The sequence below is a fragment of the Mastigoproctus giganteus genome, chromosome 7 (genome assembly GCF_048544385.1).
Source record: "Mastigoproctus giganteus isolate SK-2022 chromosome 7, ASM4854438v1, whole genome shotgun sequence".
Lineage (NCBI taxonomy): Eukaryota > Metazoa > Arthropoda > Arachnida > Uropygi > Thelyphonidae > Mastigoproctus > Mastigoproctus giganteus.
Genome location: NC_143581.1, coordinates 214,743,715 through 214,769,008, shown reverse-complemented (window position 1 = coordinate 214,769,008; position 25,294 = coordinate 214,743,715). Strand labels below are relative to the sequence as shown.

General features: G+C 36.8%; 1 protein-coding gene across 3 annotated transcripts in view; it reads right to left on the bottom strand.

Moving 5' to 3' along the window:
* Positions 1-25,294, bottom strand: part of LOC150083665 (protein lin-54 homolog) — a 270,775-nt gene that overhangs the window by 149,393 nt on the left and 96,088 nt on the right. For all 3 annotated transcript variants that reach the window (XM_090378108.1, XM_090378106.1, XM_090378107.1), the window contains exon 3: positions 12,829-13,064. In XM_090378108.1, the coding sequence (XP_090234234.1) occupies positions 12,829-13,064 (236 nt within the window). The remainder of the gene's footprint in view (positions 1-12,828; positions 13,065-25,294) is intronic.

Here is a 25,294-nt window from a genome sequence, read left to right as displayed (position 1 = left end):
ACCAATCTGATAGGTTACTATGATTCAGTGACCAAGGAACTGGAGGCAAAAAAATAATTTTACATTCCATACTTGGATTTCAGGAAGGCCTTTGATACTGTTGCACATAGAAGACTGCTGTACAAAATGGAGCAATGTGGCATTAAAGGCAAGTTACTGCTATGGATAAAGGATTGGTTAAGTGGAAAAAAACAAAGTAGTTAGTTATTAATGGGCATTGCTCTTCATGGACTAATGTTAGTTATTAGTGGAGTTTTCCAGAGTTCAGTGCTGGGCCCATTGTTGTTTTTATTTTTTATCTATGATACTGATGTAAATGATACATTTACAGATGATACAAAGGTTAACAGGGTGGTTAACAACAGTCATCAGGGTGAGCTACTGCAATAAGATCTAGGAAAACTGGGTCAATGGGCTGAGAAATGATAGGTGAAGTTTAACATTGACATTTGCAAGGTACTGCATATGGGTAGCAGTAATCCCAGAGTAACTTATCAACTGAGCAGTACTACACTTAAGGAAGTGGAGAATGAAAAAAAAACCTTGGGGTAACTGTGCAGTCAGACATAAAATTCTCTGACAGGGCAGACATGCTGCTGGGACAGCTCACAGGGTTTTGTCAATGATATACAGAAACTTTGCTAGAAGGGATAAGAAGGATAGGAAGAGATTATGGTTTTGTATAAAGCCATGGTTAGGCTGCATCTTGAGTAGAAGGGAACAAAAGAGTGCTCCTACCTAGAAAGGCTTCAGTTCTGTAAACACAGGTGTCTCGAATCTAGGCACCTGTGGGAAGATCTGACTGAAGTGTTTGGTTGGTTGATTTAGAGATTTCTCAGGCACATCGGCAACTATGGCCATAGCGTGCCAGATTGAGGTGTTTAAAGCCTTGAATGGATTTAGTAAGCTGAATATTAATGGCATTCTTTCACTTGCTCAGCTTATTACTACACATATGAGGAAGCATAAATTCAAGTTAGAAAAGATGGTTGCAGGAGAGATGTGCAGAAGTTTGCTTTTAGCCAGCAGATGGTTGATTGTTGGAACAGACTTCCATCTGCTGCTGTTGTGGGAGTGGATGGGCTGAATAATATCATTTGCCATTACTATTACTACTAATAGCACAAGAAGGATTCCAAGGTGGATGAATACGGAGCTGGCCAATCTAATAGAGCAAAAAATAAGGCAAGGGAAAGTTAAAGAGTGATGAAAAGTACTGAAGCCAATAACAGCTACATGATGATGTGTAATAGTACCAAAAGATTAGTCTGGAGTATGAGAGACTGTTGGCTAAAAGAACAAAGAAGAATTAGTGTAGTAGAAAAAGGTGCAAGAACACAAGCTTATAAAGCATCAACCAAAAAAAAAAAAACCCTACACACTTCACCCTTCCATACCTTACAAGAGTTGTTTGTCTAGTTCTTCCTTGAATTTATTAAAACTACTAAACTCCACCACAACAACAGTTGAAAGTTTGTTCCAACAATCAAACACCCACACCGTGAAGGAAAACTTCTGCACATCTATCCTGCAACATTCCTTCCTCCACCAAATACGGAGGATGCGGAAAGGTCAGGGGGAATGACCACCGCATATTCCCGGAGAAATATGGCCTTAGTTGCTAATGCTCCTAAAAACCAAATAACAAACAACATTCCTTCCTCAATTTGAATTTATGCCTCCTCACGTGTGTAGTCTCAGCAAGACAAAGAATGCCATCAACATTTCACTCAAGGTCTTAAGCACCTCAATCAGATCTCCCTACAGATGCTGTGTCTCCAGAAGCTGCAATTTGCAGAATTAAAGCCTTTCTTGGTAAGTGTACCCTTTTGCTTGCTTCACCAATTTTGTTATACTTCTCTAAACCCATTTATGCAGATTCACATCCTTCTTAAAATGAAGCCTACCATGGTCTTATACAAAGGAAAATGACCTCCATATCCTGCTAGCAAAGTTCCTGTATATCATTGACAAAACCCCATTAGCTGTACTGGCAGCCTGTTTGCACTGCTCAGAGAACTTCATATCTGAATTCACAATTACCCCTCTGGTCTTTTTACTACTTCATTACCACTGACTTGGTATGTTAACCTTGGATTACTGCTACCCATATGCAGTACCTTACATTTGTCAATGTTAAACTTCAACTGCCATTTCTTAGCCCACTGACCTAATTTTCCAAATTTTGTTGCAGTAGCTTGCACTGATTAATATCACTACCCTGTTAACCTTTGTATTATCTGGAAACTCAAGACATTAAGGATATAGCTTCATCAATATATAAATACAGTAGATTCCCAATTAACCAAGGTAAATTGTTGAAAAGTTGTACATAATTTGTAATCAAAGACAAGAATATGTAGTTCAGTACAGAGTGGGAACTCACACCGATTGACCATTGAGCTGTGCTGATCTTTTACGTTTGTTGATTTCATGAATTTTTACTCTCTAATTTTATATATTTTTTATTTGTCCTGTTTCATCTATGTTATTAGGGTTATTGTAAGCACTATGAGCAGAAAATGGATGCGTGTTGTTGTGTCTTTAGATATGAAGTTGAATGCAATCAAACGCTTGGATCAAGGAGAAACAATAAAAAAAGTGGCTAGTGACTTAGGTGTTGGTGAAGTGACTGTAGGGGACTGGAGGAGAAAGAGAGCAGAAATTGAAAAATGGCGTTCACAAAGAGCATCTGCATGTGATAGTAAAAATTTGAATAGAAAAATAATGAAGAAAGGAGAATTTGAACAAACTTCTGACACTTTTTTTGTGGTTCACACAGATGAGAGATAAAGGAAGCCCAATTTCTGGACGATTTTACAGGCTAAGGCCTTAGAATTTCATAAGCATTTTAATGAAGGGGAAGAACAATTTACCACACATATTGGTTGGTTGGATCGTTGGAAAAAAAGGTTTAGAGTTAGAAATCTGAACATCACTGGGGAAAAATTATCAGCTAGTAAGGAAGAAATAGCAACATTTACTGCTAAATTAGCAAAAATTATTCAAGAAGAAAATGTTAATTTGGATCAAATTTACAATTGTGACAAAACAGGCCTGAATTATAAAATGCTCCCATTCAAAACACTTACAGCTAGAGAAAAAAAAAAAAAAAAAAAAAAAATCAGCTCTTGGTTATAAACGAAGCAAGGAGAGAATGACGGTACTGGCACATTCAAATTCATCAGGGTGCATAAGCTTAAATTAACTCTTATTGGAAACTCAAAGAACTCCCGAGCTTTAAAAAATGTAAAATGTTTGCCTGTTAAATACGCAAATCAAAAAAATGCATTTATGGATTCAAGTTTGTTTAAAACATGGTTTCATGAAGAATTTGTCCCTAGCACAAAAAAAAATTTGAAAAAAAAAAAAAAAAAAAAGAAACTTCCCCATAAAGCAATTTTAATTTAAGACAATGTTCCATCCCAACAAGACGAAAGTGACATCGGAGCTCTGATTCTGCAACCCAATGTGACATCTCATCTTCAACCTCTAGATCAAGGTGCTTTGGAGACTGAAATGCAACTATAGGTGATGTCTCTTAAAACAACTCCTTCAAAATCTTGAAACGGACCAGCGTTGTTGAGAATCTTAAAAAAATAAACATAAAGAACATTGTTTACTGGTTGGCAGAAGCATGGAATGATGTAAAAACATCTCCTCTTATTAAATCCTGGAAAAGTATTTTATGCTCCCAAAATGAACCAAGAACAAGATGGCAAATGAAGATGAAAGAGGTGAGGAAACCCTTTTAGAACTAACCTTCCTGTTTTGGACACTCTTACTACGGAGGATATTAAAGAGTGGATGAATTCTGATGAACAGCTAGAAATGACTGGTGACTTGATTGTCAAGTTTGTTGATGAACAAAAAGATGAAAGTGAAGATGATGATGAAGAGTGCACAGAACCTACAAAAAAAATGACACAGACGGAAGGTCTAAATGCTATTGAATCAGCTTTACGTTGCATTGCACAGCAGGAGGATACCATGCAAACTGATGTTTTGTTAATTAGGTGCATACAAAATATAGCAGCTAAAAAGCAAGGAGCTTCCATTAAACAGAAACCATTAAGAAATTTTTTATATGATATTAACGTGTCATGCTAACAACTAAGTGTACATTTTTCTTGTCAATGACTTGTAATTTTTATACACTGATTAATAATCAGTGTATCACAGAGTTTGATAAACTTTTTAAATTTTTGTTATAAAACAGTTGTAAATAAAATTAAAATTATTTTATTGTATAATTTAAAAGTCATTATGTTCAATAAGTAGGTATAACCTGAACATAGTGTACATCATCACATTAATGTATTCAAATCCAATTTATTTAATAATAATTTACTATAAACCTTAAGTGTTATACAAGTTTTTGATTATCCGAGGTTCCCTCAGTCCATATTACCTCGGATAATTGGGCCTCTACTGTACTGAAAAAAACAATGGGCCAGCACTGATACAGAAACACTTCAGAAACACAGAAATACAGAAACGTTGTATACAGAAACACTCTGTATACAACCTGACTGCACAAAAGGTTGAAGCAGATTGAGACCAAAATAAAGCGAGTCGGTAGAACTGCAGTTTACTGTCCCGAGTCAAGTTCAGCTCGCAAGTCACCACCTGCTCTTATCTGTTATCTGTAATCTGAGAAAACAGCTATTTGATCACATTTTCAGAAAGAATAAAAAACAATTTCCTTACTACAATTTCCTGAATTTGATTATAAAAATAAAAGTAGGTAATTATCAAAACAATAATGGAAATAGGTAATTATTATTAATTTTTAATTAATAATAACACTGAAGTTTTGTATAACCTAAAAGAAAATAATATGGTCAAGATTAATATGTACATTACTGTATTATTATTTGTCCGGTCTGTTAAATCCGAAATATCGGGGTCCATTAAATCAAGGGTTTACAGTGTTTGCATAAGCAAACAATTACAGGGGAATCCCCAGTATCTGAGTATTCGTTATATGAGTCCCTACAGTTACGAGGATTTGAAAATCAAACAATTAAAGGAAACCTTTGAGAAAATTGACCAAGCACTTGAATAGTTTTGTGAGAACGACCCTCTTCGTGAACATGCAGCAAAAGTTAAGCAAAGTTAAAAACATAAATAAATGCTATGATACAATTTTATCTGAAAAAATATGGCAAAAAAAAAAAAAAAAAACAACTCTCGATTCATTCTTTATTCGTAAAACTGAAAAATAGTGCAACTTCAATAAACTTTACTTAACCTTGCATTCTTCAACGTATAAAAAATGTCTAATAAAATAATTGTCTCATTTTTCAGCTCCTTCAATCCATTTTTTACTATGTAGAAGTACATGATACACATTACGAAAATTTGATTGCTGTTTTAAGTGGAATTTTTTGTAACCAATTATTCTTGGATAATAAGGATCCCCCTATATTAACTAGTTTTTGTTGCGTTCATAGCCAAAGTTTTTCATAATCTGCCTTGGTTGCCTAAGCCCCTTAATGACTTGAAAGAAGACTACTCTGTACAAGAAAATTCTCAGATCTCCTATTCTTAATATCATTAGATTGTCAGTATTAATAGTAGAAAATTATGCAAGAAAGGAAACTTATACAGCATCAGTTTAAAAAAAAGCCCAACACCTCCATTTCACCTGTCCATCCCTTCTAACAGCTTGTCTAGTTCTTTTTTTTTTTTCTTGAACATAAGACCACTGAATGAAATTTCCACACCTTGCAACCATCCTGCCTCAGTTTGAATTTATGCTCCTCATGTGCATAGTATGAGCAAGGATTCCATCAGCATTGACCTTACTCAATACATTCAAAGCCTTAAACACCTCAATCAGATCTCCTTGCAGGTGCCTATTCTTGAGGCACTGTAGTTTGAAGAATTAGTCTTTTCTGGTAAGAGTACTCCAATGTTCATCTTGCTAACTTTGTTGCTCCTTCCTGCACCTGTTTCAACAGATGCATTCAACAGTTCTTCCCAAAATGAGGCCTCCAGACCTGTATGCAGTATAGAAGGTGTGGCCTGACCACTGCTTTGTACAATGAGATAATCACCTCATCCTTGCTGGCAAAGTTCTTGTATATCACTGACAAAACTCCACAAGCTGTGCTGACAGGCTGTTTGCATTGCTCAGAGAACTTCATATCTGACTACACAATTTCCCCAATCCTTTTCATTTTTCACAACCCTGAGTGTAGCACCTTGCATTTGTCAATTTTAAGCTTCAACTGCCTTATTTTCTAGATATTTTTGTAGTTGCTTACCTTGATTACTGTCATTAACACTGCCAACCTTTGTATCATCTGTAAACTTGGACATTAAGACTGATATGCCTTCTTCAGCATCATTAATAAATATACAATGCAACAACTGGCCCAGCACTCAACACTGGGAGGGATGGAATACCACTAATAACATTAGTCCATGAAGGACAGTGTCCACTGATAATTTCATGGGATACATATAAATTAACATGTGACACAGAAGCCTATGATAGATATAAGCTGGTCTGTAACCAAGTTACAAAGGAGGTTAGGCAAGCAAAGGCAGATTACGAGAAATCTTTGGCAAAGGATGCAAAGAAAAACAGCAAAGAGTTCTTTACTTATGTAAACTTTAGAAGGAAGGGGATGAATCAGATTGGTCCACTTGATATCGATAGTTCAACTGTTGATGATCCTGCTTAGGTAGCTAACAAACTAAATGAATATTCTGCATTTACAATCACACATGAGGAGTTATTCAGGGAGGAGAATGCCAGAGGTGTATTCAACTCTGGCAGTAAGCTAGATAATCTTGTAATAACTGAGAGTAAAGTGGAGGAGAAATTGTTGAAGATAAACACAAGAAAGGGACCTGGGGTGGGTGGAATCTATCCAGTTATATTAAAGGAGGCGGCAAAGGAAGTAAGCAAACCCATAGCCATAATTATGAGAGCTTCTCTGGACTCAGGGGAGGTACTCGTGGACTGGAGATGTGCAAATGTGACCCCAATCCGCAAAGGAGGATCAAAGGGGGAGACACGGGTAATTACAGACCTGTTAGTTTAACTTCTGTTCCAGGGAAATTAATGGAGGCACTGGTTAAAGAAGCATTGCAGGATCATCTAGACAAAACTTCAGTTATAGCTCGGGCATTGCATGGGTTTGTTAAGGGGAAGTCTTGTCTGACTAATTTGACTGGATACTATGATGTAGTCACAAAGGAACTGGATGCAAAGAATAACTTTGATATCATTATTTGGATCTTAGAAAAGCCTTTGATACTGTTGCACATGGAAGACTGCTGCACAAATTAGAGCAGTGCGGCATTGGGGGCAAATTGCTGCTATGGATAAAGGGATGGTTGAGTGGGAGAAGACAGAGTGGTAATCAATGGACACTGCTCTTCGTGGACTAGTGTTATTAGTGGAGTCCCTCAGTGTTCAGTGTTGGGTCCATTGTTGTTTTCTGTATTTATAAATGATATTGATGATGGTATATCAGGCTTAATGTCCAAGTTTGCAGACGATACAAAGTTTGCCATGGTTGTTAATGACACTAATGACAGTACACTGCTGCAACAGGATCTAGAAAAGTTGAGCAGATGGGCTGAGAGGTAGCAAATAAAGTTTAACATTGACAAATGTAATGTACTACATATGGGAAGCAGTAATCCCAGAGTAATGTATCAACTCTGTGGTACCACACTGACAGTGGTAGAGAATGAAAAGGACCTGGGGGTGCAGTCAGATATGACGTTTTCTGAGCAGTGTAGACGGCCTGCAAGAGTAGTTCATGGTGTCTTGTCAGTGATATACAGGAATTTTTCTAGCAGGGATAAGGAGGTGATTATCCCCTTGTATAAGGCAATGGTCAGACCATACCTTGAGTACTGTATACAGGTCTGGAGGCCTCATTTTAAGAAGGATGTAAAGCTGTTGGAACGAGTACAGAGAAGGGCAACAAGATTAGTGAATGGAACAAAGGGGTGCTCTTACGAAGAAAGGCTTAAATTTTGAAAATTACAATGTCTGCAGACTAGGCACCTGCGAGGTGATCTGATTGAGCTGTATAAAGCCTTGAATGGTTTGAGCATGCTCAATGCTGATCGGATTCTTCCTCTTGCTCAGAATAATCACCTGAGAGGGCATAAATTCAAATTGAGGAAAGACGGATGTAGAATAGATGTGTGGATGTTTGCCTTTAGCCAGTGGGTGGTTGATTGCTGGAACAAACTTCCATCTGTCGTAGAAGTTGATAGCTTAAATAGATTCAAGGCAGAATTTGACAAACATCTGGAGCGAGTGGATGGGTGAAATAAGGTTTTTTTTTTTTTTTTTTTTTTTGGCTGATGCTATATAAGCTTGCTTTTTTGCATCATGTGCCTTTGGTAATGCCAATGCATTAAGACTGATACGCCTTCTTCAGCATCATTAATAAATATACAACACAACAACTGACCGAGCACTCAACACTGGGGGGGGGGGAATTCCACTAATAACATTAGTCCAAGAAGGACAGTGTCCACTGATAATTGTGTCTTTCCCACTCATCCATCCCTTTATCCATAGCAGTAATTTTCCCCTAATTCCACACAATGATCAAAGTTGTATAGCAATCTTTTATGTTCAACAGTATCAAAAGTTTTTCCGAAATCCCAGTAATTACATCAAAATTATTTTTTCCATTCAGTTCCTCAGATTCATCAGACAAGATTGCTCCTTAAATCCATGCTGTGACTGCAGTATAACTGCATTACTTCTTCAACCAGTGACTCCATTATTTTCCCTGGAATAGAAGTCATACCAACTGGTCTGCAATTACTCATGTAATCCTTATATCCCTCTTTGTGAATTGGGAATACATTTTTATATCTCAAATTCACAGAGACCTTCCCCAAATCTAAGGATTTTCTCATAATCATGGCTAAGGATTTGCTTTCCTGCCTCCTTTAACATAATCAGATAGATCCTATCCATTCCAAGTAACTTTCTTACATTAGGGCTTAACATAGCTTTTCTCTCAGTTATCAGAAAAATCATTTAGCTCCCTGTCAGAATTTGACAAACTTCCAGCATCCCCATTCCTAAAAAATTCCTCATGTGTGAATATAGATGCAAAATAGCTATTAAATTTGTCATCAACCTGAACAGGATTATCTACAGTTAAACGACTCGTATGTAAAGGACCAATGTGATTTGTCCCATTTCTTCTAGTGTTTACATAAAGAAATATTTGCTGCTTTTCTTTGCATTCTTCGCCATCAAAGAAAATCGTAATCTGCCTTAACTCGCCTAACCACCTTTGTAACCTGACTGCAAACTAGTTTACATGTACTGTAAGCATCTGTATCACCTGATAATTGAAAAGCATCCCATACATTTTAGGGACTCACATTTGGTGAGTATGGGCTTGGCACACCCAGGGTCCTGAGCTGGATATCATCATTCTTCTCTTTCTTGGTGATTCCTGTCTACTTTTCTCTCTCTCTCTCTCTCTCTCTCTCTCTCTCTCTCTCTCTCTCTCTCTGGGTAATTCAGAAATTATTTATTATTTTTTTTTTTGCCTGGTGCAGCATAAACCTCAGGCTTCCTTGCACCATATGAATAATAATAATAATAATAATAATTTTTTGCCACAAAGCTCATTAATTCATCTAACATCCATTTAGGACTAAACCTTGAACAGTATTTCTTAATTGGTATGAAAAGCCTAGTAGTTTCTATGATTATATTCCTGAATGTTTTTCATTTAGAATTTGCTGTTAGTAACTTTTTCAGTTGGTCCTAGCGCATAGAATTTAAAATCTATCTGACACTGCTGTAATCATTTTTACGAAAGCAAAAGCCTTCTCTCTGCCCTTGACAGTAGTTACATCTCTAAGTAAATCCATATCAATACACTGTGACCACTGCCACCTAGTAGGTGCTATCTGCAGATTGTTAATGCATGAAAGGTCACTACTGATAATCAGATCAAGAGTATTGCTTTCCCTTGTTGCTTCTCTAATATGCTGGTGTAAGAAACAATCATCCAAAAAATCCAAAGAAGTCGTGCTACTGTGTGAGTGACCAACCCACAGGGTCCAGTCAACATCTGGAAAGTTAAACTCCTCCAATATAAGACATTCTGATTTACTCACCCAATCTATATGCCTGTACAGGTGTTTGTTATACTCATCATAAGCATCAAGCTTATAACACACTCCTACTCTTATTTTTGTTTTCCTAGTGCATATGGGGAGGCTGTGTGTGAAAGAATTCAAAGACATGATGCTATTATAACTTTTGGTGACTTCAATGCTAAACTAGGCAGGGAAGACTTTTCATGGGTCTATTTGGGAGAGACAGCCTTCATAAAGAAACAAAACGTAATGGTCTTAGAGTAGCACAATTTGCTGCTGTCAACAACTTTAAGGTCACGAGTACCTGGTTTCCAAGAAAGAATATTCATAAAGGTACATGGAAAATCCCTGGTACAAATCAGGCTAATCAGATTAATCATGTACTGGTCTCTAAGAAGTGGACTACTGCAATAGAAAATGTCTGTTCTTTTCGGGGCACCAGCTCTGATTCTGATCTTTCCTAGTGGGAGCCAGACTGAGGTATAAAATAACCCTAATAGCAAGAGGAAAGGTTAAGAAAATTAAGCAGTAGAGGAATTGAAAGACAGACTTGTTGAATCAAAGTACTAGGCAGAGTTGGCCTGAAGACTGCAGGAACAGGAAAACAGTGACAAGATTGAAGATGAATGGACTTGCACAAAGGATGCAGTTCTGGTGCAGCACGCATAATGGGTGAGACCTCAAGACCAAGAAACGAGGAATGATAGAAATTGAGAGACAGGGTGAAATGTTTGCAGTGGACAGCAGAGCGAATAGTGAACACTACAAGGAAAAACGGATTGCCGCAGCTAGAATATGTAGAAAGAAAAAGAGAAAAGCCTTGAGGAGGAAGGTCGACAAAAAGGTGGAACATTACAACAAGAAGGAAAGTAGAAAGTTTTATAAGAAGATTAAAGAAAGTATGCAGGAATTCCGATCAAAAGCTACTGCATGTAGAGATAGTGAAAGAAACTTGATGACTGAGAGAAAGGTTCTGAAATGGTGGAAAGATATTTTGAGAGCATCTTGATAGGGGGTAAGACGGAAACAAAACAGCTATTGTACTATACAGTACAGTAGAACCATGCATTGAACACCCTAGCTTCGAAGAAATTCGAAAAGTTATTAAGTGCTTAAAGAACTTTAAAGCACGGGAGCTTATGGAATAACTGCAGAGTTGCTCAAGAACAGCGGAGTGACACTATGGAGAAGAATACATAATCTGATACTATTAATATGGTCTGGGGAGAAAAATCCCAGATAATGGACACTTTAAATCATACAGCCAATTCGCAAGAAGGGTGATAAACAGCTTTGCTCTAACTATAGAGGTATTACATTGCTGAGTATTACTTACAAGGTGTTGTTGGGAGTTATTTATAACAGACTGGCAGCATATTCAGAGAAAATCATTGGAGAATGAGTGTGGTTTCAGACCCAATCACTCAATAACTGACCAGATTTTCATCTTGAGGCAGATACAGGAAAAAGCATTTGAATATAATATACACTTATTTAACCTATACGTAGACTTCAAACAAGCTTTTGATTCCCTCAATAGAGAGGAAATGATAAGTGATCTCCTTCTCTTGGGCATACCTGTAAAGATTGTTAGGCTCATAAAAGCAACCCTGGCTGGCTCTAAAGCAGTGGTGAGAATTGATGAGTTGATGACTCCCTTTGACATTATCACTGGTGTTATTGAAGTGACTGGATACACAGGCACAAAGACAGTGCACGTCTGTGCATAAGTTAATGATGTCGTTATTATCAGTAGGACTAAAGGAGCACTAAAGGAAACAGTGGCTAGGCTGGAAAGAAGAGGACTTAGGAAGCCTGGAAGAGGACTTAGGAAGCCTGGAGAATGGCAGATAACGTGGAAAATTTAAGGACCAGCAGTTTCTGATTTGAGCATGTTCAGAATTTCAACTATATAGGTTCTCAGATAAACCAGTCCAACTCTATTACTAATGAAATTAAGTCCCACACAAGGGGGGGGGGACAAGGGTCTTTTAAAGATTTAAAGGTAGGAAAAGGCAAACAACTAAAAAGAAATGCTACATTACATGGTAATGCTACTGTAATTTATGGAAAAAAAATAAATAAGATTTATGTTTTTTCCATAAAAACAACTGTAAAATTTCAATATCTATACAGAAATTTATAAAGATTGAAGTAACTGAATTATTCAAAATTGATGCTCCTTATGAGTTGTTATCTGGTACATTAACCTATATCAAACAGAACAAGAACTGCTAAATCTGACATGGTTAAAAAATATATATATTATAATTTTAAAGTATGATACTGGAGAAATAGCGCAACTTATACTCTGTTCTATTAACATCTACAAGGGAAATAAACAGAAATGCCCATTCATATTTTGATGTAATTAGTTGATTAAAATGTTAAGGACTTTTGTTCCAGTTTGACTTCATGTAGATCAGCAAACAGAAATCATATTTCTAATTAATTAATTTTGTTTAATTTATATACGAATATGCATGCAGACATACAAGAAAATTTTTTTCAAGAACTTCAAGTTGAATTTATTAATTATTAGTGCAGGTTTCTCTATTTTGAAAAGGCTTAAATAATGAGAGAATTCATTCAGACAAAGGAAGTTAAGAATTTATTACATTTGTAATAAATTTTTCAAAGCTATATTAACATTATAATGTACACTTAACTAGTAAGATTATTTGAATAGTGTGAGGGCAAAAAAAAATCACTTACTGGAACAGGTTTCAAAATAACTTTTGTTGGTGAAGATTGTCCTGTTGGTGATTTGGCCTGAACAACTGAAGTACTAGCAGTAGAAATAGCAGTTGTTACAATAGTTACTTTGGAACCAGCAAGCAAGGGAGATAAAGGAGCATTTGTGGCAGGAGCAATACGGCGTGGAGATTTAGGTAGTGACACAGGGACTGCCGTTGCTTTGGAAGCAGATTTCACAGGAGAAAGGACAAACACTCCCTGATTAACAAAAAAAAATATATATATATATATATATATACTCAAGAACTATATATTCTGGCATGATTTTTTTCTAAATTCTTTTTTTTTTTTTAAATTTAAATAAATCATCCAGGCTGATCCAGGGAACTCATAAAGTTACTTGATATTAAAATGACCATATCTCCTGAATAGAGATATGACCATTCTCACCAACACTTCCAAAATAAGATTCATTGATGTTTTATAGCTACGGAAACAGTTTCCAAAAGTATACCCTGAGAACAGCATCATCAGTCATGAAACAAATAATGGCAGAGGCAACATTAATAAAAACACAAGCTCCATCAACAATGAAACAAATAAGATAATAGTATCATACTTGAAAACTAGATGACACTGAGAGTCCATACAAAGCAAATACAGCAAAACTGCAGGTGCCCTCAGAGAATGTATCAAGGTCTAAATTTAAGTAGGAACAGCATGCATATAGAAAAACTTCAATATATGGAAGTGTTGTTTATGCCATCAGTAGTATGGACCAACAACACCTAAGAGGTAGCACTGAAATAGCTAAAGGTCCTCACCCTCCCTCTCCTATGGGATATCTAACATGAAGGTGAAATGTTTAATAGCCTACTGAAATGATTTATATCAAGTTGCAGAATGCCTTGAAGACAGGCATTTACATGATTTTCTGCTTGCCAGGGACAACCAATTGATCTGGCTTTTGTGTGTGTGTGTGTGTGTGTGAGAGAGAGAGAGAGAGAGAGAGAGAGAGAGAGAGAGAGAGAGAGAGAGAGAGAGAGAGAGAGAGAGAGAGAGAGAGAGAGAGAGAGAGAGAAAGAGAAAATGGAAGCCATCACATAAATCAATTTTAGCAAACAAAATCTCTGACAGGTCTTCACCTTTTTAAAAAAGTGACAATGCAACATTCCTGCACCCCCATCCTTAGTAGTATTAGTATTAATAGTAACAAATGATGCAAGAAAGCAAGCTTATACAGTATCAGCAAAAAAAAAAAAAAATTCACCTATCCATCTGCTCCAATAGTTTGTCTACTTCTTCCTTGAATATTCAAAACTGTCCACTTCCACAACAACGGATGAACACTTATTCCAGCAATCAACCATCTGTTGGCTGAAGACAAACTTCCGCACATCTATTCTGCAACATCCTTTCTCAATGTGAATTTATGTCCCCTCATGTGCCTTAGAAAGAGGAAGAATTCCATCAGCAAAATTAAGCCATTCAAAGCCTTAAACACCCCAATCAGATTACCTCACAGGTGCCTAGTCTACAGAGAAATTGTTATACAACAGTACTAGAAATAATATTGGACATTATGTGGTATCTAATACACAATGATATTCATCTGCCCTTTACAATGTGGATACAAACTATTCTTCTTCAAATATTTTATGGCTGCATCACTCAGAAAGAATATTCCACAGCCACAATCAATACATTCTCAGTGTCAAATCTTCTACAGCAAATAGAATGGCTAAAGGGTTGACAACTTTTATAAGTGCACCGTGAAAATGTACTTCAAAAATATTTCAAAAAAAGTACATTTGATATGTGTGCACTAAATTTTACTTCATATGTGAAACAACAAAAAAAATTATATAACTATACAAACTTAAAAATTTGTATAATATAATTTTGTATTCATATATTAACAGTTGTTAAAATTGTATTACAATAAATATTAAAAAGTTTTAAAGTTGACTTAAATGGTGATTCTTGAAAAACGTTTTACAAAAATTTGACCAGATCCATTAAAAATCTTAGTTTTTTTATGTTTTTAATTGCCTTTAATGACTCTTGAAATATGAATACAAAATTGTATAATATGAATTTTTAATACTTCTCACAGTTATATTTTCTACCTTCTTTTTTGTCACTTCAGATATCACATAATATTTAGTAGACATAAATCCGATTCACTTTTATTTTTGAAATTAGTTTGTAAAATGTGCCTAAAAGAAAATGATCAACATGGTGGTGCTACTTAAAGGGATACATTAATTTTATAAAAATTCATAAATTACAGCGATCTGCAGGAATCTTAATAGTTTGAGAGTATAATCTAGTGCAATGGCAGTTTTGACCAAGATTCACTGATATGGCCTGTAAGGCTGGCTATATCAATGTCATCTTAAAAAAGGACCTCAAGGTTGGGAATATATTATTCATGTCAAAAAATGCAAGTGTGCAAAATTATACAAATGGCCATCTCCTTCACTATCACTAGTCTTTGGGATGTGAAGCTAATTAAATGCATGATTTGAGGCAGTCCTGAAAATAATTTTTTGTAAGTATCTGTTACCTTTATGGCATGAGGCATAAAGGTAACAGATACCTGTTACCTTTATATGTGCTCTGAATGAAGATCCTGATATGTAATATACTTCTGTCCCACTGAACTCTCATAAGAAGTGCCACCTATGAACAGTATTGTTCAGCAACTGCAGTGCTGCTTGATGCCATTCATTTTGTGGCAAAGAATAGACATGAGATAAATCAAACTGTTAAGCTGGATTTATTTCTTGTCTAATTACCAAAATGAATGGGAGTTTCATTATGCATCTCATTTCTTCAAACTTCCTTGTGAACTCAAATTGCTTAACCTGAGAAGTAATAGTCCATGACAAATCTAATTCCGGAAATGATATTCTCTGAGGGCCGGCCACTCTGCATAGCTTTCTTGTCTATAACAGTTTTACAATCTCAATTCTTTGCCTTTATGTTAATCCTACAACTAATTATTTATACTTTGACTGATGGATAATATACAAGGTAAATAATGCCACAGCCATTGACCATTGTAACATTGATGGGCTACAATAATCTATTTACTAAACTTCAAAAGTCAAAGAGCAGTTAGTACAAAGATATTCAACTTACAAATATTCAAGAGGATCTAATCAGATAATCAGCTTCCATATATATGTGTGTGTGTGCACATACAGGTATACACAGAGGAACTAGAACATAGTGCATTTGTTGGGGTCATTTATATAGTGTTATTTAACTATGTTGTTTCCTGGATTTAACAAAACCCTCTTTAAGCTCACTAGAATAATAATTTCGTTGGATACTAGTTTCTCAACTTAAACCAAGTACCAATTAGTATAATTACCAAATATGAAATTCTCTTCTGAGCAAAATAACTTATGAATGTTTCATGCCCTCTAAATTCTTTTTTTGTACTGTATTTGTTTCACTGCCTTTTTTCTCCTCAGTCCAGTAAACATAAGAGAGAAAAAATTATTCAGCAGTAATATATATTGTTTTCTAAAACTTATTTAAATAATAATAAACAATATTAAAATACAGAGAACTAGAGTGGTATGAGACAAAACACAAATATTCCATTTTTACACTGCACAACAGACTTGCTATATGCGTTGGTTCACTGGTGATTTCATTTCCAGGACTTTATCCAATGGTTCAGGTAGTTCTTGACAGAGCTTGAAGGAAGCATTAAGAGGTTATTCAAATAAGATATCCTTTTCTTTTTTTTACTAAGGCTTTGTATTGTCTGATGAGATAGGACCTTAGCAAACAAAATTCTACTTTGTTTTTAGTTTTTTTTTTTTTTTTTTCTGTGAATTTTTTGACTATCATATAGTGTTCATTGTAATTTACAAAATCCTTTCATAATCAGAAATGCAGTGCAGCATATATGAACAAATCAATCAAAGAGAAACATGTTTTGTTGGCCCTTGCTTTATTATGGTGTACAGCAACTTGATACTCCCTTCCACAAATCTAATGGCTGTGTGACTGATAAGTTTGGAAACTGTCCCTTAAAGCTACAATACAATTACCAAAGAGCTGCTAATTTCCTAGAGGAAATATGAAATTTTGGAAACTGAGGAATGTTCTTGGGCCATATATGATTTTGTACTCTGTGGGTATGTAATTTAAATTGACCACGTACAATTTACATTAATTAAATTTTCTGATACATCCATGCCTGCATACATATTTTTCAGTGTCGGATATAATAACTCTTGTCTTTAGTGAGGGGAAATTAGCTGTCCAAAAACACAATCGTTATAAGCAAGTTACACTGTATATACACCTAGGGCAAGAAGTTATGCCTCCGTATTTGATTCACCTTAAAGGTCATCCTAAAAGTGCATCTAACATTGTTATTAAGACATAGTAACCATCTTACAAAACATAAGCACTTGAGAGAGTCATTTAAAACAAGTAATTTTGTATAACAAAAAACAATAGTATCCTAATCATAATATGACATTTCTTATGTAATTTAAACAAGGTACATATAAATAAAATGTTAAAAACATGCAATTAACTAAATTAAAAGTACTGTGGTATAACAATAACAAACCAGTTTAATTACCAAATGAAAATTCACAACAGCATGAAGCATACATTATTTTTATAAAAAATTAAATGCTTGAACAAATTAATTATTTGTACAAGCAGTTTCAGTGTGCTGCTTCTTGTCTTTTGCAATTAGTTTTAAACAAAAACTTGGTAATTTTTATAAATTCAAGTTAAAATTACACACTTCTCACCACATAATAAGCAAAATTCTTTGTTGCAAATGGAGATGACTAGCTGAGAAGCAGAACTTCTCGCCGTGAAAATGAATCCCAAAACATGTTCAAAATGTCATTTTGGAAGATTACAGAATTGGACCACTTTTGTAATTATTACTAAGAACCAATAAACAAAGAATTTTGCTCAATATGTGATGAGAAGTATGAACAGCAGCAATAAAGTAGGCTTCGGCCAAAAAACCCCACTCTCCATATTCACCTCTCCATCCCCTCTAATAGTTTGTCTAGTTGTTCCTTGAATTTATTCAAAAATCTCACTTCTACAGCAGCAGATGGAAGTTTATTCCAACAATCAACTACCTGCTGGCTAAAGGCAAATTTCTGCACACACATCATGCAATCATCCTTCCTCAATTTGAGTTAATTCTCTCCCCCCCCCATATGTGTACTCTGAGAAAGAAGAAGGATTCCATCAGCACTGAGCTTATTCAATCCATTCAAAGCCTTAAACATCTCAACCATATCTTCTCACATGTGCCTACTCTCCAAATGTTGCAATTTGCGAACTGAAGCCTTTCTTGCGGAGGGTAGCCTTTTGTTCCCCTCACTAATGTGGTTACTCTTCCCTGCACCTGTTCCAACAGATCCTTCCTAAAATGAGGATTCCAGACCTTATGCAGTATTGAAGATGTGGGCCAAGTGTTTAACTTGAATTTGTAGTAAATATATATTTTTTTTATATATTAAAGAGGGGGCATCTACCTAATTATAAAAAAATCACTCAGATTTTTAAATTTCTAAAAGGACAATGTTTACAATTTGTCAAACTGTTTTTGTACATCGTAATATGTAATCGGCTACATGAAATCGTACAGCATAATTAAAATTTCTGAAATGAGATGAATGGATTACACTATATAATAAAAAAAGATTGATGCTTATATTAAACTGTTTCTTATGAGTAATTTGTGTGCAAAATCAAATGGTGTCATTGGCTTTTCTCTAGTATATTTTACAGTAATTGAAGATGTTCATGTTTTTTGTAACTGAAGGTTTTATGTCTTCACAACATTTATATGTACAGTAAACCCCAGCTATTCACGGTATCTGTATTCGCGGTTGCTGATTTAACATACAATAAAACGAGGGTTGCCTGTGCGGACGTGCCTTTCTGCCGCTCTTGGAACAGAGAAGTTTTTTCTGATTTATTTTCTGCTTTATTAGTTTAAATTGACATAATAACTTATTTTCTAGAGTAGCTTTATATTCCTATTTACGGTACTTAAGTTTAAAGTAACTTAGATAGAGATTTTGTAGGTATTACTTAGTATCGGAAAGGGTATCAAATCCACGTGTTTACCGTTCATAAATAGCCGCCATTGTTACGCGAAAATTAATCAGTAAAATCTATTAATCTTGTCGAACTTCATTGGCAATTAAATTGTACTTTTAACTATACATATAATCACTTAGGTTACGTAACATAAATAATTAGTAAAAATAAATAATTAATACATAACTTGATACGAAAGTTATATAAAAGGATTTCGTAGATAACACTCGTTACTGAAACATAAATATTTCGTAGATAACACTCGTAGATTTCGTAGATAACACTCGTTACTGAAACATAAATATAGCGTTATAACTGTGTTGGGATACAAGTTTAGGATTTAATTTTGTACTGAAATTGAAATTTTATTGAAAGTAAATCGAAATCATGACTCAAACCAAAGTAGCAAAGCAAAAGGCTCAAGCTAATGGGAATGCTGTGGCTCAGGGGAGAACTGAGGGGAACAGTTGCCCTCTGAATCACAGCCTTTTAAGATGCACTATTTGCTTGATGTTTGCGGAGCAGTCAGGTATGGGACATGATACTGCCATGGGGGTTGTCTTTGTATGTGCGCGATGCAAGGAGTGTAAGGAAATCAGGCGACAACTCAGCGTTGTTATGGGCCTATATGAGAGCTTGAAGGACAGGGTGGATGCCCTCGAAGGATTACAAGTGAGGGGCCCATCAAGCTCTCAGCTGCCAACACCAATGCCAGAGCTTGCACTTGGTCATCGCGCAACACAGCGGCAACCCGCAAGGCAGAATGCGCTGGTCCCAAAGAAACTAGTAGTTGTTGGTGACTCTATTGTCAGGGAAACGGGAAACATGCTTTGTAAAAAGGATAGGTGGAACAGGACCAGGATATGTCTGCCAGGGGCAAAGGTTGATGACATTGTAGAGCAGATATCATCTTTTAAGAGCACAAAAGGTGATACAGTTGTACACGTTGGCACTAATGATATTAAGAGTAGGAGACAGGCAGAATTACTTAACAAGTACAGGTCACTGATGAAAAAAAGCCGTGAATTAGGGCTGAATTTGAAAGTGTCTGCAATTCTGCCCAGACACGATAGGAGGGAGTATATGATGAGAGCCTTGTCGATCAATTCGGCCCTGGAAAGATTGTGCAAGGCTCAAGGGGTAGAATTTTTTTCAGCCTGGTCTGTACTTGTTAACAGGAGAGACTGCTTCTACAGGGATGGGATACACTTAAATAGAAAGGGTGAAAGAATGTTTGCTGATGCTATCGAGGCAGTGTTAGGTGGGTCGGAAAACTGCTAGATTGGGGGATACAAGGATTAATAGATTAACAGTAGCCACTGGCAGAGGAGAAAGTGTTTCTTGCACTGCTTCTATTGGAATGAGCAGCAGACTGGAAAATAAGATGCAGGATATTTCAGAGACTGCTGGGAATCATGGGGGTACAAGTAAACACATGGGTTGAGTTAGGGTGGCTAAGAGGAAGAGCAGGTGCATGTATACTTGTGTGTACACCAATGCTAGGAGTTTAGTAAATAAATTTGATGAATTTGAGGTATTGCTCAAAACATCAAAGGCAGATATTGTTGGGATTTCAGAGACGTGGTGTCACACAGATATAAGGAATGCAGAACTGGAATTTGGGGAGTTCAATGTCTACAGAAAGGATAGACAGGATAGGAAGGGAGGAGGGGTTTTGCTATTAGTTAAGAAACACATAAAATCCAAGGAAGTGAAGCCAGTCGACATCGCTGGACAGTGCAGTGCCGAGTCAGTTTGGTGTGACATAAGCATTGGGAGATCAAAATTGAGAGTAGGAGTGTGCTATAGGCCTAATGACTCTGATGAGTATAATAAGAAACTGTACAGAGAAATAGAGTGGACCAGTAAATCAGAGAGTCTTATAATGGGGGATTTTAATTTCCCAGATATTGACTGGAATTTGGGGGCTGGTCACTCACACACAAGCAAGGGTTTTGTGGATTTATTGGATGATTGTTTTTAAATCAGCATGTTCGGGAGGCAACTAGAGGGAGTAATACTCTTGATTTGATTATCAGTAGTGATTCTTCATGCATTAAGAATCTGCAGATAAATGAACCACTAGGTGGCAGTGATCACAGTGTTCTGAAGTGGGATTTACTCAAAGAGGTAACTACCATTAGGGGTAAAGGGAAGGGGTATTGCTTTCGTAAAGGCGACTACGATGGACTGAGACAGTATTTAAATTCTATACAGTGGGATCAACTGATAATGTTACCAGCAGCAAATTCAAAATGGGAAGCATTCAAAGAACTTATCTTGGAAGCTACTAGGCTTTACATACCAACTAAGAAATATTGTTCAAGGTTTAGGCCTAAATGGATGTCAGATGAACTAATGAGGCATATGGCAGAGAAGAAAAATGCATGGGATACATACAAATTAACACGTGACAAAGAAGCCTATGATAGATACAAGTTGATCTGTAACCAAGTTACAAAAGAGGTTAGGCAGGCGAAGGCAGATTACGAGAAATCCTTGGCAAGGGATGCGAAGAAAAACAGCAAAGAGTTCTTTACTTATGTAAACTCCAGAAGGAAGGGGATGAATCAGATTGGTCCACTTGATATCGATGGGTCAACTGTTGATGATCCTGCTCAGGTAGCTAACAAACTAAATGAATATTTTGCATCGACATTCACACATGAGGAGTTATTCAGCGAGGGGAATGCCAGAGGTGTATTCAACTCTGGCAGTAAGCTAGAGAATCTTGTAATAACTGAGAGTAAAGTGGAGGAGAAATTGTTGAAGATAAATACAATAAAGGCACCTGGGGTGGATGGGATCTATCCAGTTATATTAAAGGAGGCAGCAAAGGAAGTAAGCAAACCCTTAGCCATAATTATGAGAGCTTCCTTGGATTCAGGGGAAGTATCCATGGACTGGAGATGTGCAAATGTGACCCCAATTCACAAAGGAGGATCAAAGGCTGACACAAGTAATTATAGACTTGTGAGTTTAACTTCTGTTCCCGGAAAATTAATGGAGGCACTGGTTAAAGAAGCACTGCAGGATCATCTAGACAAGACTTCAGTTATAGCTCGGACACAGCACGGTTTTGTTAAGGTGAAGTCTTGCCTGACCAATTTGATTGCATACTATGATGCAGACACAAAAGAACTGGATGCAGGGAATAACTTTGATATTATATATTTGGATATTAGAAAGGCTTTTGATACTGTTGCACATGGAAGACTGCTGCACAAATTGGAGCAGTGTGGCATTGGAGGCAAATTGCTGCTATGGATAAAGGGGTGGTTGAGGGGGAGAAGACAGAGTGGTAATCAATGGACACTGCTCATCATGGACTAATGTTATTAGTGGAGTCCCTCAGGGTTCAGTATTGGGTCCTTTATTGTTTTCTGTATTTATAAATGATATTGATGATGGTATATCAAGCTTAATGTCCAAGTTTGCAGACGATACAAAGGTTGGCAGGGTTGTCAAGGACACTACTGACACTATGTTGCTGCAACAGGATCTGGAAAGGTTGAGCAGATGGGCTGAGAGGTGGCAAATGAAGTTTAACATTGACAAATGTAAAGTACTACATATGGGAAACATCAACCCCAGAGCAACGTATCAACTCTGTGGTACTACACTGACAGTGGTAGAGAATGAAAGGGACCTGGGGGTGGTTGTGCAGGCAGATATGAAGTTCTCTGAGCAGTGCAGACGGGCTGCAAGAGTAGCTCATGGTGTATTGTCAATGATATATAGGAATTTTTCTAGCAGGGATAAGGAGGTGATTATTCCCTTGTATAAGGCAATGGTCAGGCCACACCTAGAGTACTGTATACAGGCCTGGAGGCCTCATTTCAAGAAGGATGTAGAGCTGCTGGAACGAGTACAGAGAAGGGCAACAAGATTAGTGAATGGAACAAAGGGGTGCTCTTACGAAGAAAGGCTTAAGTTTTGCGAATTATAGTGTCTGGAGACTAGGCACCAGCGAGGTGATCTGATAGAGGTGTACAAAGCTTTGAATGGTTTGAGCATGCTCAATGCTGATGGGATTCTTCCTCTTGCTCAGAATAATCAGCTGAGGGCAAAATTCAAATTGGAAAACAGGAAAAGGAAAGACAGATGTAGGATAGATGTGCGGAAATTTGCCTTTAGCCAGTGGGTGGTTGGTAGGTGGAACAGACTTCCATCCCTTTTCGTGGAAGTTGATAACCTAAATAAGTTTAAGGCTCAGCTGGACAGGTATTTCGAACGAACAGAGGGGTGAAGTGGAAGTGGTTATTTTTTATTTATTTATTTTACTTTATTTTTTTGGCTGATGCTGCATAAGCTTGCTTTCTTCCATCAAATGCCTCTACTAATGCTAATGCTAAAACCTAAAAAAAGTGTGAATTTTAAAGCGCTGTGAACATTTTCCGCCATAAAAAAACATGGGAGTGGCTAAAATTATCTTTTCTGGTCAAAACAGCGCTCAGTGGGTGGGGGGAGAGGGGTGACAAAATTGCTAGCGTGGATGTTTCTCGCTAATCCTTGTTCAGTATGTGTTATGTGCTTATCATGGAAGGTTTCGTCGTTTGCTTTTAATTTATATGCTTATAAATTGAACAAATTTATCAATTTATAAATTGATATGCTTCCAAAAGTATATGCTTATAATTTTTTGATATGCTTCCAAAAGTGATAAATCTACCGTTTTGCAGTGTAAAACAGACTTTTTCGATTGTATTAACGGAAGAAAGTGACTTTATTGTGGACAAATTCTTTTCTAACCCCTACAAAATATGGCTACGAATAACAAGGGAAATGTGAAAAGATCAAAGAAGGTGATGACATTAGCAAATAAAATTGAGTTATTAGACAAAATTTCTAATGGTGAAAGTGTCTCCTCAGTGGCAAAACATTATAAAATCAATGAGTCAACAGTATGATCAATCAAACGCGCTAATTGCCTCAAAAATTTGCTCTGTAACTCGTGAAGTTAAATTAGAAAAAATCGAAAAGGCTTTAAATCTGTGAATAGAAGACCGAACTCAAAATAAAATTCCGTTAAGTTCACTCATTCGTGAAAAGAAAAAATCGAAAAGGCTTTAAATCTGTGAATAGAAGACCGAACTCAAAATAAAATTCCGTTAAGTTCACTCATTCGTGAAAAGGCAAAACTCCTTTACAACACTTTAGCGAAACTGGTGATAGCACTGGCGGGATAAGTTTTTTAGCTAGCAAAGGCACTGGTTTGAAATATTTGTTTGAAATTTCTAATAAATATTATATTTAATATTAAATTGTTGCTTATTTTCATTTCGATGCCATATGCTTGCATTTCACTACGTACTGTCTATGTACATAGTCATATTATGAGGGTACATATAATACATACATAAACAAAATTTTAGACTAGTTTTTCTTATACATTTCATACTTTGGAACGGAACCCCTTTATTACTATGGGAGCAATAACTCAGTATTCGCGGCATTTCTCAGGAACGTAAACCCCACGAATAGCGGGGGTTTACTGTACATAAGTTTGTTGATACTGTGATATATACACCAATGAGTCAAAACATTATGACCACCTACATAATATGATGTTGGTCCTCCACGTGCAGCCAAAACACCTCGTACCCAGCGAGGCATGAACGCTACTAGATTTCTAAATTTGTCTTGTGGTATCTGGTACCAACATGTAACCAGCAGATCCTTTAACTCCTGTAATGTCTGTGGTTGAGACACCACAGATCGGAGTTGCTGTTCCAACATAAACCACAGATGCTTGATGGGGAATCTGGAGGCCAGGGCAATACCTGGAAGTCTTCCTCATGTTCCACGAACCAGTCTCGAACAATCCAGGCGATGTGGCATGGCACATTATCCTGCTGAAAGACGGTACCGCCAGAGGGGAAGACCGTTGCCATGAAAGGGTGTACCTGGTCAGCAATGATGTTTAGGTAGGTGGTAGATGTCAGAGTGCCCAGCACATGGATGTGCTGGGCACTCTGATCCAGGGTATACCAGCAGAACATCGCCTAAAGCATGACACTGCCGCCGCCAGCTTGTTTTCGTTCCACGGTGCATCCAGGCACCATCACTTCCCCAAGTAAACAACACACACGTACCCTGCCATCCACATGGTGCAACAGGAAACGTGATTCATCGGACCAGACGACCTTCTTCCAATCACTCAAGGTCCAGTTTCGATGCTCACGTGCCCATTGTAGGTACTGTTGCTGGTGAACTGTGGTTAGTATGGGCACTTGAAGCGGCCTGCGGCTATACAGCCCCATTTTCAGCATGGTTTGATGTACTGTGTGTTGTGACATTACTCCCATCACCAGCATTCCAATTACCGACTAGTTGCGTCACAGTTACCCTTCTGTTGCCACATACCATCCAG